General features: G+C 43.9%; 1 protein-coding gene across 1 annotated transcript in view; it reads left to right on the top strand.

Moving 5' to 3' along the window:
* Positions 1–5,578: 5,578 nt before the first annotated feature.
* The window catches only part of LOC137374129 (gamma-aminobutyric acid receptor subunit rho-3-like), a 47,370-nt gene continuing 36,468 nt past the window's right edge, over positions 5,579–16,480 (top strand). The window contains exon 1 of the mRNA XM_068039897.1: positions 5,579–5,700. Within this exon, the coding sequence (XP_067895998.1) occupies positions 5,579–5,700 (122 nt within the window). The remainder of the gene's footprint in view (positions 5,701–16,480) is intronic.

The following is a 16,480-nucleotide window of genomic DNA, read 5'->3' as shown; positions in this document are numbered from 1 at the left end:
ATCATGAGGTGTCTGGACAGAGTAGATAGAGAGAAACTGATCCCACTCGTGAAAGGATTGAAAACGAGAGGGCACAGATTTAAAGTATTTGGTAAGAGAAGCAAAAGTGACATGATGAAAATCTTTTTCACGCAGCGAGTGGTTAAGGTCTGGAATGCGCTGCCTGAGAATGTGGTGGAGGCAGGTTCAATAAAAGAATTCTAAAGGGAATTAGACAGTTATATGAAAAGGAAGAATGTGCAGGGTTATGGGGAGAAGGCAGGGGAATGGAACTGAGGGAGTTGCTCTTTCACAGAGCCAGTGCGGACACGATGGGCCGAATGGCCTCCTTCTGCACTGTAACGATTCTGTGATTTTCACTGGAGTTTAGAAGAGTGAGGGGAGACTTGATTGAAGTATATAAGATCCTGAACGGTCTTGACAAGGTGGATGTGAAAAGGATGTTTCCTCTTGTGGGTGAGTCCAAAACTAGGGGGCACTGTTTTTAAATTAGGAATCGCCCTTTTAGGACCGAGATGAGGAGAATTTTTTTCTCTGAGGGTTGTGAAACTTTGGAACTCTCTGCCTCAGAAGGTGGTGGAGGCAGGATCATTGAATATTTTTAAGCCGTAGGTAGACAGATTCTTGTTAGGCAAGGGAATCAAAGGTTATCTGGGGTAAATGGGAGTGCGGAATTCGAGACACAAACAAAGCAGCCATGATCTTATTGAATGGCGGAGCAGGCTCGAGGGGCCGAATGGCCTACTTCTGCTCCTAATTCGTATGTTTGTGTGTTCATATGACAGGCAAAGGCACACGAAAAACAAGCACTAAGTGAATGTACAAGGGTGATTAGTTCAATTTTGTATGGAATATTGCATGGTTTGACCGGTAAAGTTGGTTTGGAATGTTGCTTTTGTGGTGACTTTTATTTCAGCATTGTGGCCAAGTGGATGCTGTGATGATCAGTTATCTTCCCTCTTTCTGAGGAAAGATAAGGTGTGGAACTGTTGTTGAATGGGGAATTAGGGTTGTGTTCACTAGTACAATCGTCCAATGGTCCAATCATGGATAGAGCACCCAGAACATGGATTTGTTGGTTACCTCCGCCTCCTCTTCTTCTTCCTCCCCCTTCTCCTCAGCTGCTCGCTATATACCTGGTGGCAAAGGCTGTACCTCAAGATGGCGAGCTGGTGCAAAATGCAGCAGACTACAATGAATCACACACTTTGGCGAGTGCTACAGGGCTCCTCCAGAGTGGCCTAGGCAGCGGTAGTGTTGCTTAAGCATCCCAATGGTGTGCTTGATGACATTTCATGTGGCTGCATGGCTCTCATTATATGTATGCTGTCCACATGTGCATGGGTTGCACAACAAAGTCATAAACCAGTTGGTCAGCGGACAACCATTGTTGCCAGTAGCCACCCTTTGGTTTCTTATGTGGCTTAAATGCTGATGGTACAGCGGACTGGCACAGAATAAAGGAATCACGACTGCTGCCAGGATACTGGGTATTGATCTGCATGATGCATTGAGTTTGATCACAGACCAGTTTGACATTGAGGGAGTGGAACCCTTTGTGGTTGCGGTACATCTCTGAGTTTACATGCAATGGCCACAAAGTGTAGTGTGTACAGTCAATGGCACCCTGCACCATGGGAAAGCCCACTATCCTGGTGAAGCTGTGTGATCGTTTCACGTGCTTCTTTCTGGAAAGAGAGATAGCAATGCTTTCCCCTCTCTTTTCATCAATATCCTCCCTCATACAACAGTGAATGGAAAACTGTGAGATGGTGGAGATGTTACCTGCTCCAACCTGCCAGCAGCCTGATGCACAGATGTTTGCAGTCATGGCCACCTTCACAGACACTGGCAATGCTGTCCTCACTCTGTTCTGAGGCTGCAGATCTGCCTGCAGCAGGTGGCAAATCTCAGTGAGCACCTCCGCAGTGAAGTAGAGGTATTGGACACGCTGGGAGGATTTTTATGGAGGCGATGGGGGTCTCGGTCGCTGACTGTAGAGCCTGTGAGAGACCTGTGTTGCCTCCAATAGGGATGGCCCACTGTATTACGAGCCAATAGGGACAGGGTGGGAAGTCCCACCTGCCAAGAGCTGTAGGCCAATCAGAGGCTGGCAGTTCTTTTGCTCGGCAGCACCACCAGTGAGGCGGTGGCTGCTGCAGGAATGACACCCACTGGAGGCCGAGGATCATGGAACATTCAGGATAGAGGTAAGTCATGGTGAGAGGGTTTTGCAGGGTGGAGGGTTGCGGAGGAGGAAGTGTAGGGGGGTTGGCAGAAAGAGCAGGCCGGTGGCTCTCAGCAGGACCCCCTTCCCAATGCAAAGTCCCTCGATCAGGCACTGAGGGACTTTGAATGAGGGACCATTCCCCCACCTCAGGAGACCACAAGCAACCCCACACAGGTTTGCATGTCGTGTTCCCTGCATGGTGATAGGCCTGCCCACCACTGGGTTAATACCAGCGGTGGCAGGAAGAGACCCTTATGGACATTAATTGCCTCTTAAGGGCCTCAATTGGCATAAGGCGGGAAAGCCATACCTGCAGGAATTAATTGGGGTGGAGGTGGGTCCTCCCCTGCCACCATCCCGCATGATTAAATGCCCTCGCCGCCTCCAAACCCCTGATGGGGAGAGCATTAAATACTGCCCATTGTTCCTCACTGAGGTGGAGGTAGGAGGATTGCCCCTTGAAGACTGGATGGATATGTTCTCCTGCACAGAGCGCTGCTCCCCCTCCTTCTCCACCTTCTTTAAGCAGCTTGTCCTCCTCTGTGTCACCTCTGTGCATTCTCCATGTCATGCTGCAGGCCAAAGGGGGTGGAGGACAGAGGAAAGGATAGAAACAGCAGCACCCAGGACTAGGAGCAAGTTGGTTGAGCAGAACCCTTCAAGTCAAAACCAATGCCTTCACCATAAGCCCCTCCCTGTAGGCTTCAGCAACACACCTCCAAACATTTCTACTAATTAAAAAAAGCCAGCAAACAGAAAACAAGCAGCAACTAACCTGAAAGTAGTTAATGATCCTTTTCAGTAGCACTGGTGAGGGTCCTTCTTGCTGCTGAATGCATGCTCAGCTGTGCAAGGTTAAGAGAATAGCTGGGGTTGTTCTCTTTGGAACAGAGAAGGTTGAGAGGGGATCTGATTGAAATGCAGAAAATTGTGAGGGGCGTGGATAGAGTGGAGGTGAAGGGTCTATTCACCTTAGCAGTGAAGTCAGTGATGAGGGGGCATAGATTTAAAGTGATTGGTAGAAAAATTAGAGGGGGGATGAGGAAAACGTTTTCACCCAGAGGGTGGTGATGGTCTGGAACTCACTGCCTGAAAGGATAGTTGAGGCAGAAACCCTCAACTCATTCAAGAGTGCCTCAAGTGCCGCAAGCTGCGGGGCTACGGACCAAATGCTGGAAGGTGAGATTAGAATAGGTGGATCGTTTTTCGGCCAGCACAGACACGATGGGCCAAGTGGCCTCTTTCTGTGCCTTAAACTTTCTATGATTTTATGATTTGCTGGAAGATTCAGGTCCAAATGGCACCGCTAGAGACAAATCTGCTGACTGATGTTATGATCTGCTGGCTCTGCATACTTCCAACGCAAGCTACCAGTGCTGCCTTAACCACCTTTCCAAAATGACATTCAGCACAGTCTGTACCAGAATTCTGCACATGCAGCGTGGACACCATTGTGGACCTGAAATAGCACCCATAGCTGAAAATGTAGCTGCACAACCAAATTTTGTGGCAGTAGAATTGTACAGCACACATGGTGGTCCTGTGCTGGCTAATTCAAAGAGCTATGCAGTTAGTCCCACTCCCTGTTCTTTCCCCATAGCCCTCCATTTTTCCTCCTTTTCAAGTATTTATCCAATTCCCTTTTGAAAGTTACTATTGAATCCGATTCCACCACCTTTTCGGACAGAGCATTTCCGATCATAACAATACGTTGCCTAAAAAAGTCTCCTAATCTCTCCTCTGGTTACATATATATGTATAGCCTGTATTTTTTGCTGTGTCCCCCTATATACACATAGTTGAGAGTGCATTAAAAATGGAAACAAACTGAAGCCGTGTGTTCAAAACAGTCAAAGTAATTGATGGAACAAATGCGGAAGGTACAGAAAAAGTAATTCTGTACGTTTATAACTTAATTGCCTTCTGTGAATTTCTCACATTTTTGTTGTTCTCGGTCGTTTTTTCCCCGTACATATTTATCCGTTTCTTTGATTCTCGCTATTTTGATTTTTCTTAGTCTTGCATTCAGTCTTCAAGTCCACTTTACCTCTCTCTCTCTCCCTCTGACCCTTTTCTACATTCCGAGTTCTCTCTGCTGATTATCTCTGCTTTTGACAGATGAAACTGGCCAAGCAGGCGATTTGCCGGACAGAAACGTTTACGTAGACATCGACAGATCTGTCAAAACCAGCCCAGAATTCCGTATTTAGTAAGCATTTAATCTGGAATGACCGATCTCCCCCGCCGCCCACCCCCTCGCTCTCTCGCCAAGCTGCTTCGTGAAAAGCTGTTTATTATTATTATTCTCTCTCAGGGAAGATCCGAGAGTGAAACCAGCTTACTCCAATTCTTAGTCGCTTGCTGGAATTTTTTACCCTTATTTAATCAAATCAGATCTCCGGTTAACATCTTACCCGCGATCATTTACAGTAAATAGATATTTTCCAATTCTACAGTTTTCAAAGTCTTCCATATCCGCGATTATTTGGAGCAATTGCCAAACTCCAGCTTTACTCATGGGGATTAGTGCTGGTAAGTGCATCAATTGATGTATCTACCAATCGCTACGTTATTGTATTTGGCTTTTTAAAATAATACATTATTATTTGTAACACCCCTTCTGGAAAATCTGACATCATCGCAAGAAATTCTGAGATGCCTTCGTTTTTAATATATATATATATAGTAATTTGTAAAAATAAACTTTCATATGGAGCACTTAACTGGAGGTTATTTAACATGTGGGTCAAACCTACCCTTTGATGGTTATCTATGTAACATTTACTAGTTTTTCCATGTATTTATCTTGCCCTCCTACTCATCCTGGGAACATTTACTATTTGTGGTTTTCAATAGGGTGGGGGAGACGGAGTGAGCTTTTCTTGTTTCATCAGATTTTAATGTTACCGGACTATTTTTGTCGTCGTGTCTGGTTAGTTATAAAGAGGATTAAAATGAATTAACGTCACTCTTTCCCCTAATTCTCGGAAATGCATCTTGCATGTATTTGTTGTTTTCCAGTTCTGGAGCCCGGTTTTGAATGTGACACCCACCTGCAAAGGAAAAAAAAACAAAAACATTCTAAAACTGGGTCAATTCCAGTCAGGTATCAAAGGACTTTAGTCCTGAAGGTTATTCGTTTTATTTTGAGTTTTAAGGATATTTTTCCGACAGACTAAAAGCGGATTCCAGAATGGAGAAAAAGAAAGTGAGCTGGTGAAATGTGTGGCATGTTGAGAGAAGCTGATACTTTTCCTATCGGTGTTTTAGGTGACCTGTCTAAAATGACATGACGTTTTGAGTTACTTTGGCTGCCTCTATGTGTAAGAAACCTGCGAAGTAAAAGCCATGCTATTCTTTTGGGAGCTGCTGTTTCTCACCTTGTTGCCCGTTGCAACGGAGAAGGGAAGTGCCAGTCACGCCAAAAAACATCGCCAGCAGCCCACAACTGAGGACATCAAGCAGAAAAGGTAAGCTGCTTTGTGGCAGTCTGAGCAATAACTCGGTCAAAATGAACATATTACAGACTGTTCGAGAAAAAAATAGTTTCAATATTTACAGTTTCCATCTCAGCTTCTCCTTTACATCCTGGCATCAAGAAGATTTGATATTCTTAACAGTGACCATGAGTTGAGCTCTGCTCAATTTTGTAATGCAGGACTCATTTTAGCAATTTTTATTCCTATCTGCCCCTATGGTAAAGTGCTGCAAGCTAACAGCCCAGCTGATGCAATAATTCCACTGAGGTGAATTGACAGAATGTCAATTGAGGGTAGGTTATGAAATCACGATATAGGAAGCCATTATCATTAACAAATCCGTCTGATTGTTTTCTTATCTCCATCTTATGCAACTCTCTTCATCATCCTGAGCAACCATTTCATCTCTAACCCCCTCTTTCACTCTATGGTTCTTAAGTGAGCCATTGCTACCTAACTCTGTACTGAGCATTCCCATGTTACGACCAGGTGAGAAAGGGGTCTAGGGTCCCCTCTCAGCCTTCACCTGGTCTTACCTTAACAGGGTTTAATTTTAAACACACCGTTTTTTTTCACTCCCCCTTAGTGAATCCTTGTTCACTAACTTCCAATTATAAGGCAAAGAAACTAGCCAAACAGGTTTTCTTAGGTTTAAAGAAAAAAGGTTGAACTTTATTAAACTTAAATCTAATTCGGTTAACACCTACGGGTATGCGATGGGCCCACGCTAGCATGCATGTGCGATACCCACATGCAGATAGAGACAGAAAAGTAGAAAAGAATAAAGGGGAAAAGTTTGAGGCAGTAGATGGGTTTCTATTTTGCTGTCCTTTGAGTTTGCTGTGAAGTCTTTGGTTGCCGGTCAGACTTGCAACTCGTTGGGACCCAGTGCACACTTCAACTTGTTTTGAGGTCGGAGACTTTTCTCTCTTGAAGTTTATGTGTCCTCAGTGGGTCCAGAGGCTTGTGAGAAAGAGATGGGAGCAGACAGGAGAGGTCTTCTCACTCCAGGAGCAAAACAGTCTTTTCTGTTCAAAATTTTTGTACAATTCAGAAAAAACCCAGGTTGCCAAGCAGGTTGGTCATGTGACTAGCTGGTCTGACCACGCCTGTTTGTGGATTGTCTTGCCTTAGCCGACGCTGGAATGTCTCTTCTTACACACAATACCTAGTGCTCAAAGTCCATTATGGGTTAAATTGGAGCAGGGATTAGCCCCTTCATCCCTCCAAGCACTGTCTGTTAGCATGCAAAAATGTTTTTCCAGACAAGTGTCTCGTGATTTTTTTAACAAGCCCTTTCTCCACTCCAGTAACGGTTTAAAATCAATGTTCACATGACAAAATTATTGTGCCTCATTCTTGGCAGGTGGGGGCCTGCATGATATCCATCACTAACTCTCTGAATCATATCAGTCCAATTTCCACCCAGCCTGTAGCAGCTAGATGACCCCAGTCAATGACACCGATATTAGTGCATCTGTGGCTTCAGCGCTTTATCTCTCTGCACCCTCCTTGACCTGCCTGCAGCTTTTGATATAACTGGCTCACTGTATTCATCTCTACTGCCTCTTTTTTGTGGCCCAACTCTTTATAAGTTATGCCTTTGAAAAATGTACAAGTTTCTCAAACAAGTATCTATCTTAGAATATCACAATGCATCAGTTCTCTTTGGTCTTACATGTATATTTAAAAAATCTGTCAGAATAAGTGAGCAAGAAATACATGCACCCTTTCCGATATGATTATAATTGTCATAGGTTGGATTTTGCAGTAGGAATAATGATGAGGCTAGCAGTGTTCACTGTTATTAAAATGTACATTAGACAGCAACTTCCAGCAATTGAACATTGTACAGTTAAACGTGGAAATCAGGAATTTGCTACCTGAGTTGACCTGCTCCTTCAGAAACCTATATCTCGCCGACTCAGCTTGAAATAAATGGAACGGTGTGAATTTCTGTACTTATTTGACAGATATGCACTAAACTCACCAGAAAAAGTTGGGGTTTGTTGATTCAAGTGTCAGTGAATTTTTAATGGTGTGATAAATCTGAATTACTGCCAAACAATCTCCCTGGCACTGAAAATTATCTTTTACAAGTGTGGATTCTCATTCCTTCAGATTTTAATTATTGTTGGACATTTAAAAACAATACAAAAATTATTTTTTTTAACTTTTTCTATCTCATTTTTCTGTCTTAATCCCATCATTCCCTCTCTTATTTCACTTTCTGTACATGATTTGACATTGAATTAAATATTCTAACTGACCCTTCCTAGTTCAGCCACTGCGCTCCTCATTAAGGTTCTTCAGTCTAATTGGTTAAGGAGATATACAATTCCTTGCCCTATTCACACAGCACCCAGATACTTTGTAGAGAGTGCTGCACTCAAATGGATTTCTAATTACAGCACACTTTAGTGCAAAATCCCAAAGAAGGTCTGTAGGCAACTGTAAGTGCAAAAAATAACTGGCACCTTCTGTTTGCTGCTGAGAGCAAAATTCAGGCCTATGAATAACAGACACAAATATGTGCAGATTCCTTTATAATATAAGGAACTCAAAAGTGAACACTAGCCATTCTACTTTTTCCTCATCTAAACATGTCTTTATTTCTCCAATCCTATTGCTCCTCTTAGCTGCAATCTGAGAGCCAGTATCAGATGAGTTAGTTGACAGCTCCTCTGGTACTAAGGCTCAGGAGGCTGAGGTGGTCCACTTCTCCTGGCATCTTACCTCTTGAGGGAGCCACTTGTGGCTGTGCCTCTGAGATTTGTGCGTGGGCAACCTGGTGTTGTCTCCTGTGTGCAACATGCATGGTGCAATGAAGAAAAAGGTTGCATGCTAAAATGAGGTGCCAACCTAGTGAAACTACAACATAGGACTACATGTATGCTCAACAGCAAAATAAGCACACTATAGACAGGGCCAAGCGATCATACAACCAACAGATCAGATCAAAGCTCTGCAGTCCTGCCCCATTTGGTCTGAATGGTGTGGACAAATTAACAACCAACCGGAGGAGGAGGCTCCACAAATATCCCCATTCTCAATGATGGCAGACCCCAGCACGTCAGGGCAAAAGACAAGACAGAAGAATTTTCAATCCTCCTTAGCCAGAAATGCCAAGTGGATGATCCATCTCGGCCCCTTCCTAAGATCCCCAGCATCACAGATGCCAGCCTTCAGCCAATTCAATTCACTCCATGTGGTATCAAGAAATGGCTGAAGGCACTGGATACAGAAAAAGCTATGCGCCCTGATCACATCCTGGCAGTAGGACTGGAGAAGTGCTCCAGAACTTTCGTTGCCTCAAGCCAAGCTGTTCCAGTAAAGCTACAACATTGGTATCTACCTGACAATAAGGAAAATTGCTCAGGTATGTCCTGTTCACAAAAAACAGGACTAATCCTATCCAGCCAATTACCACCCATTGGAAGTCTACTCCCAATCATCAGCAAAGTGATGGAAGGTATTGTTGGCAGTGCTATCATGCAACAATTATTCAATAATAACTTGTTCACGGATGCACAGTTTGGGTTCCACCAGGGCCTCCAGGCTCCTAACCTCATTACGACCTTGGTCCAAACATGGACAAAAGAGCTGAATTTCAGAGGTGAGAATGACTCAAGGCAGCATTTGACCGACTATGGCATCAAGGAGCCCTAGCAAAATTGCAGTTAATGGGAGTCGGGGAAAACTCTCCACTGGTTGAAATCATACTTAGCACAAAGGGAAATGGTTGTGGTTGTTGGAGCTAATAATCTCAACACCAGGACATCACGGCAGGAGTTGCTCAGGGTAGTATTCTAGGCCCAACCATTTTCAGCTGTTTTATCAATGACCTTCCAATGTAAAAGTGGGGATGTTCACTGATGATTTCACAGTGTTCAGTACCACTTGCAACTCCTCAGATACTGAAGCAGTCCATGTTCACATGCAGGAAAACCTGGATAACATAAAGACTTGGGCTGATCAGTGGCAAGTAACATTTGCACAGCACCTTAATTTGTCCTACCTTCAGTAATGAATGGAGATCTGCCATCAAAAAGAAGAAACAAGCAATAACAGAGAGAAATTGAGATGTAAATATCAAATCAAATAGTTTAGATAAATGATTGAGCAAGAGTCCCTTTAAGGACTGGTGAGGGGTAGGTATTGCATGTGTTTTTTAATATTGATAACATTTTTGATGGTACCTCCTACTTTGGTGGAATCTTCCATCTTCGGCCTTTATCAGTTGTGTGTATAAATTTTATTCCAGGCATGGTAAGTCCAATAATGATCCAGACTGCACTCAAATAATCATATTTCAATAAAATTGAATATTGAAAAATGTTGTATTCATTGTATAAAGGAATAATCTACTGTATCTTATATAAATAAAAATGAAATACAATAATTCTTTTGAAAATGCAGGCAGGACAGAATTATAGATCTTCCTCCAATTTTTCAGAATGTTCTTATCTATAAAAGCTGCCACTTTCTTGAAGATAGGATCCAGGAACTTTCAAAAATAGGGGCTGATAAGTGGCAAGTCACATTCATGCCACACAAGTGCCAGGCAATAACCATCTCCAACAAGAGAGAATCTACCCATCTCCCCTTGACATTCAACAGCTTTACGATCGCTGAATCCCCCACTGTCAACATCCCATTGTTACCATTGTTATGACCAGGTGAGAAAGAGGTCTAGGGTTCCCTTTCAGCCTTCACCTGGTCTTACTGTAACAGGGTTTAAATTTTAAACACACCATGTTTTTAGCTCCCCCTTGGTGAATTCTTGTTCACTGCTTTCCAATTATAAGGCAAAGAAACCAGTACACACACAGGTTTTCTTATGTTTAAAGAAGAAAGATTGAAATGTATTAAATGTAAACTTAAACTCTAATTTGGTTAACGCTTAAGGATACACGTTGTGCCCACGCTAGCATGCATACGCAAAACACATATGCAAATAGGGATAGAAAAGAGCAGAAGAAAAATAAAGTGGAAAAGTTTGAGGCAATCTCTGAAGAGGTTATTTTGTTACTGTGCTTCGAGCTGGCTGTACAGTCCTTGATTGTAGATAGGTCTTGCTTTTCTTTGCGGCCCAGTATTCTTCTTAAACCTTGTTCAATGTAGGAGACTTTTCTCTCTTGTTTCATGTGTCTTAAGTGAATTTTGGAGTTCCATGAGAAAGAGATGGGAGCAGGCAGACAGACAGGAAAGGAGGTCTGCTTGAGACCAGGAGCATTCTACCTTCTGCAGCCTCTCAGTTCAAACTCTGCAACAGCCAGTTAGTCAAGTGACTAGCTGGTCTGACCACGTCTGTTTGTGGATTGAATTGAAGCAGGGGTTAGCTCCTTTGTTCCAAACATTGTCTGTTAATAAGCAACCTCTTGTCACAGGTATTCTCTTATTCCCAGCACAATTTGAAATTTAATGTCCATGTGCCTAATTCTTGACAGGTGGGGACCTGCATGACACCTCCACACCCAGGGGTATGAAATGCGATTTGAGAAAAGCACATTTCACGAAAAGGGTTGAGAGAAAATATAAGATACAGAAAACCATGCATTTCTCTCATTCATTCCCATTCATTCATGAATCTTAAAACGTACTAAAACTGTCTTTTCCTGGTGCCAGTGCTGCTTTAATTTCCCTTTTTTGGCATCCCAGTAACCATGTGGTTCTTTGAGAAACTTTTTCTTCAGTTTGCCATTTGCCATGACTGCCGAGGGTCTTCGTTCCTGTTGAGGTCTGCCAAAGGAGAGGGGGGAGCGTTGAGGAGTTGATTTAATTAGCCATAAATTGGAATTTTTCCCAAGAGAGTCAGTATTGGGCGGGTCTATCCTGAACTCTCTTTCAGTGCTTTGCTGAGTCAGGCAAAGGTTTCTGACTTCAGGGGATGGGTGGTCCCCTTTTTCTCTGACTATGGGGGAGGATTCTTTGTTAATCTCCCCTTTGTTCTCTGAGACACTTTTGCCTACAGGTATGTGTGCAGACTTTACTGCATTCCCCTGTGGCACATAGACTAGGTGAAGCAACACCCTCACAGTTTCTCTGCCTCCTAGAGGTCTTTTTTTGTCTTTGCAGGTTTCTGTAAATACTGTTAGCAACTCTGGTGGGGTGCTTCTTGTGTCAGCATTTACATAGGAGAATGTGGGGTCTAACTTTTTACATTTTTCGGGGTTGGCTGACCGGACACTAGGAGTTTTTGTCTGGGATTCCTCCCAGACCTCCTTTAACCTGCCCTCTTGGTCACTTCTTCCCCTTCTCTTTCTAACCTTCTACCAGCCTTGTGCCTGCCAGTACCCTGTTGTTCTCAGTGGGGGTCTCTTACAGTTCACCAGCCCTTTCTGGGGTGGGGGGTCCTCCGGTACAGGACTTAGGGGTTCAGGTTTCACTGTAGGTTGGGGTTTCTCCTCGACCTGGCACATGTGGCAACTCCTACAGTACTCACCATATCTTTGTGGAGTTCTGGCTGTCTTATGCGGGCTTTGGTCTTTCATATACTGGCATGTACAGCCACTGTAGTCTCGCGGGCCCTTCTTAATAATTCTTTTCGGTACCTCTGTGGCACCACTAACTGGTGAACCACTGTCCACTCCTAGCTCTCAGGTCTGTCAGGAGAACTCCATTTTCTCATCAGTATCTCATTCTTTAAATAGTAGCAATCAGGGCTCCCTCTGTTTCACTTTCAGACTGGGCAGCCTGTGCTAACCCTCGCAATACTGGGTCGGCATGCTGAGCCTCACCTAGGGAAAATCCATTTAATTCATTCCCAGGGTCTCCTAACTTTCCAAAGGAAGTCTCAGACTGACAGACCTGATCATCTGCCTGCAGTGCCAATTCAGTCTCCTCTGGGGGAGCTGGTTTGATCACGGCCTGATCCACTACACATTCAAGGGAACTGCAGGCGTCCGTCTCCCACCACTGCCCTGTCTCACTGACCTCCTGTGGTATTTCTTGCACTACTAGGGGGACTACCACATTTACACCCGCCAGATCATTACCAAGGAGCAGGTCAACTCCGTCCACAGGCAAACTCGGGACAATCCCCACGGCCACCTGTTCCGAAACTAGGTCACACTCCAGGTGCACCCAGTGTACAGGTACAGGCATACACTGCCCTCCAATATCATTCACCATCATTTTGGTTTTCTCTGCGCTCTCTGTGGGAAAGGTCAGGCCTTTTCCCAGTAAAAGGGATCTAGTAGCCCCTGTGTCCCTGAGAATTACTATGGGCTTGCTTGCGCCACGCGAGGGGTATGGGGTTACTTTCCCTTCAGACACAAAACCTTGATAACCCTCAGGAATCCTATTAAATTTTCCTGCACTTGCAGCTGTAAGCTTTCCGGGTCTCACTCTTACTGCAGTTAAAACCACAGCTTGTTCTGCTGTGCTTTCCATCAGGGTCTCTTCTTCACTGAGCAGGTATGCCTTGATCAACCCTACAGGTTTTCCCCTTAGTTTACAGTAGTCAATTTTTTAATGCCCTGCTTCATAACAATGGAAGCACACAGGTCTCTGGGTCTCACTCTTGCTCACAGAACCTTCCTTTTGGGCTGGAGGAGGGCCCCCTGTGTCTCCTGCTTTCCTTTCTTTCCCAGGACTGTTTGGGCTTCTATCACCTTCCCACCCTTTGTCCTTTTGGGACTTGTGGGGGTGACTAGGAAAGGTTCTCCCCTGGGAAACCGACTTATAAATTAAAGCAAACTCATCGGCCAGAATGGCCACTTGCTGGGCTCTCTGAACCCGCTGCTCCTCGACATGGGTCTTTTTGGAGAGTGGGAGAGAGTTTTTAAGTTCCTCTAACAGAACTGCTTCCCTGCAATTCTCATAGCTGAGCTGTACTTTAAGAGCCCTCAGCCACTGGTCAAAATCCAGCTGCTTACTTCTTTCAAACTCCAGATAAGTTTGATTAGCTTGCTTTTTGAGGGTTCTAAACTTTTGGCAATAGGCTTCGGGTATTAATTCATATGCCCCGAGAATAGCATTTTTGGTCAGTTCATAATTTTATGAGCTCTCATCTGGCAACAGGGAATAAACCTTATGGGCTTTTCCAGTTAGCTTGCTTTGTAGTAAAAAAAGGCCAGGTCTCAGTTGGCCATTTTAGCTTCCTTGCCAATTTCTCAAAGTACACAAAAAATGCCTCCACATCTTCCTCATTGAATTTTGGAATTAGTTGATCTAGTTTTAACAATTTTGTACCCAGCCCTGAATTATGTTCCTCCATATTGGCCATGCTTTCACTGGGGTTACTTTGTCGTCCCCTAGCTATCTCAAGCCACTTCAGCTCTCTTTGCATTCTTTCTCAAATATTCTTTCTCTCTCTCCTCTCTCTCTCATTCCTTCTCCTGGCTTTCATTTTCTTCATGTTCCTTCTGTAAGGCTCTTTCTTTCTCCCTCTCTTTCCTCAAATTCAAGTTTCCTCTGTTCCAATTGTATCTTTGCTAACAATACCCTGTTGAAGTCTACTTCTAACCCTGTTTCTGCTTCTTCAGATTCAAGGGAAAAATGGTTGGTCACTTGTCTTATGAGTTCAGACATCCTAGCCTTGCCAAGTACAGTAATCCCCCACTGCTCAGCCATTTTCCTTAACTCCTCCATAGATAGTGCTTTTAACTTATCCCAAGTTACTTCACCCTGGCTGCTAACTTCAGTTGGTATTCAAGGATACACAACCACAAGAAAACCTGTATTGAAAACATGCTCTTTTTTTGATTGGGAACAATTTGGCTTCTCACTTCCAATTTCTCTCATTTGTCTTTGGGTCAATTCCGGATGCTAGCACCCAAATTTCTGTTATGACCAGGTGAGAAAGAGGTCTAGGGTTCCCTTTCAGCTTTCACCTGGTCTTACTGTAACAGGGTTTAAATTTTGAACACACCATGTTTTGAGCTCCCCCTTGGTGGCTCCTTGTTCCAATTATAAGGCAAAGAAACCAGCACAAACAGGCTTTCTTATGTTTAAAGAAGAAAGATTGAAATGTATTAAATGTAAACTTAAACTCTAATTTGGTTACTACCTACGGATACACGTTGTGTCCAAGCTAGCATGCATATGCGATACATACATTCAAATAAGGATAGAAAAGAGCAGAAGAAAAATAAAGTGGAAAAGTTTGAGGCAATCTCTGAAGAGGGTTATTTTGTTACTGTGCTTAGAGCTGGCTGTACAGTCCTTGATTGTAGATAGGTCTTGCTTTTCGTTGCGGCTCAGTATTCTTCTTAAACCTTGTTCAATGTAGGAGACTTTTCTCTCTTGTTTCATGTGTCTTAAGTGAATTTTGGAGTTCCATGAGAAAGAGATGGGAGCAGGCAGACAGACAGGAAAGGAGGTCTGCTTGAGTCCAGGAGCATTCTACTTTCTGCAGCCTCTCAGTTCAAACTCTGCAACAGCCAGTTAGTCAAGTGACTAGCTGGTCTGACCATGTCTGTTTGTGGATTGAATTGGAGCAGGGGTTAGCTCCTTTGTTCCAAATATTGTCTGTTAATATGCAAAATAATCCTTCCAGCCAGGGGTCTGGCAACCCCTTGTCACAGGCCTTCTCTGCTTCCCAGCAACAATTTGAAATTTAATGTCCATGTGGTGAAATTAATGTGCCTCATTCTTGGCAGGTGGGGGCCTGCATGACACCATTGACCAGATTTTAACTGACCCAGCCATCTAATTGTATGGACAAATGTTGCCATATACTGTGGCTACAAGAGTAGGATAAAGGCTGACAATTCTGTGGTGAGTAACTCACCTCCCCTCTCTCCAAAACCTGTCACCCATCTACAAGGCACAAGTCAGGAATGTGATGGAATACTCTCCACTTGCCTGGATGAGTATTCAACAATACTCAAAACATTAATCCATTCCAGGACAAAGCAGCTTGCTTGATTGGCACCCCACTCACAACCTTAAACATTCACACCCTCCACCACTGATGCACTGTGGTAGCAGTGTGTAGCACCTACAAGATTCACTGCAGCAACTCACCAAACCTCCTTTGGCAGCACCTTCCAAACCTGTGACCTTCACCACTTAGAAGGACAAGGGCAGTGGGTGCATAGAAACACCACCATATGCAAGTTCCCCTCCAAGTCACACACCATACTGACTTGGAACTATATCGTCACTCTTTCATTGTCATTATGTCAAAATCCTGGAACTCCCTCCCTGGTGGCACTGCGGGTGTACCTATACCACATGGACTGCAGCGGTTCAAGAAGGCAGCTAACCACCATCTTCTCAATGGTAATTAGGGATGGGCAATAAATGCTGGCCTTGCCAGAGATGGCCACATCCCACAAATGAATAACAAAAATGTTATGAATTATTGAATTCAGTAGAAAAGAAAATTGAGTGTGTTGTAAAAAGGGCTGTCAGTTCGTATTTGCCAAAGACCAATTTCATCCATGATGTTCTTTGACCAGCCTTCAATTCAGGCAGATATTGATTAGATCTGGGTCCCATGGCTCCAAAGCCATAGTTGGCCATCTCCTACCCCTCTACTTGGAAGGTGGCACATTCCTCCCCAACCCACTGGATTCCGTATGCTCTCTGATTTACCCCATGCCACATCTTCACTTACACTGTCTAAAGTTTCCTGGGTGAAAGTACATGAGTGATGCACAGGATTCAAGCAGGAATAGGGTGGTAAGGCTGAATACTTCATTTTAAACGGTCCCTCCCCCACTCTGGTGAGATCAGTTGTGGAGGTCACCAGTGCACTCTTGCCGTTTTGACTCTCTATTCTTTTCTTTGATTTGTTTATTAGAAAATGATATTAAGACAT

This window comes from Heterodontus francisci, chromosome 10 (genome assembly GCF_036365525.1).
Source record: "Heterodontus francisci isolate sHetFra1 chromosome 10, sHetFra1.hap1, whole genome shotgun sequence".
In the NCBI taxonomy this organism is placed as follows: Eukaryota; Metazoa; Chordata; class Chondrichthyes; order Heterodontiformes; family Heterodontidae; genus Heterodontus; species Heterodontus francisci.
The sequence above is the reverse complement of the archived record's forward strand: the minus strand, read 5'-3'. Positions and strand labels throughout refer to the sequence as shown.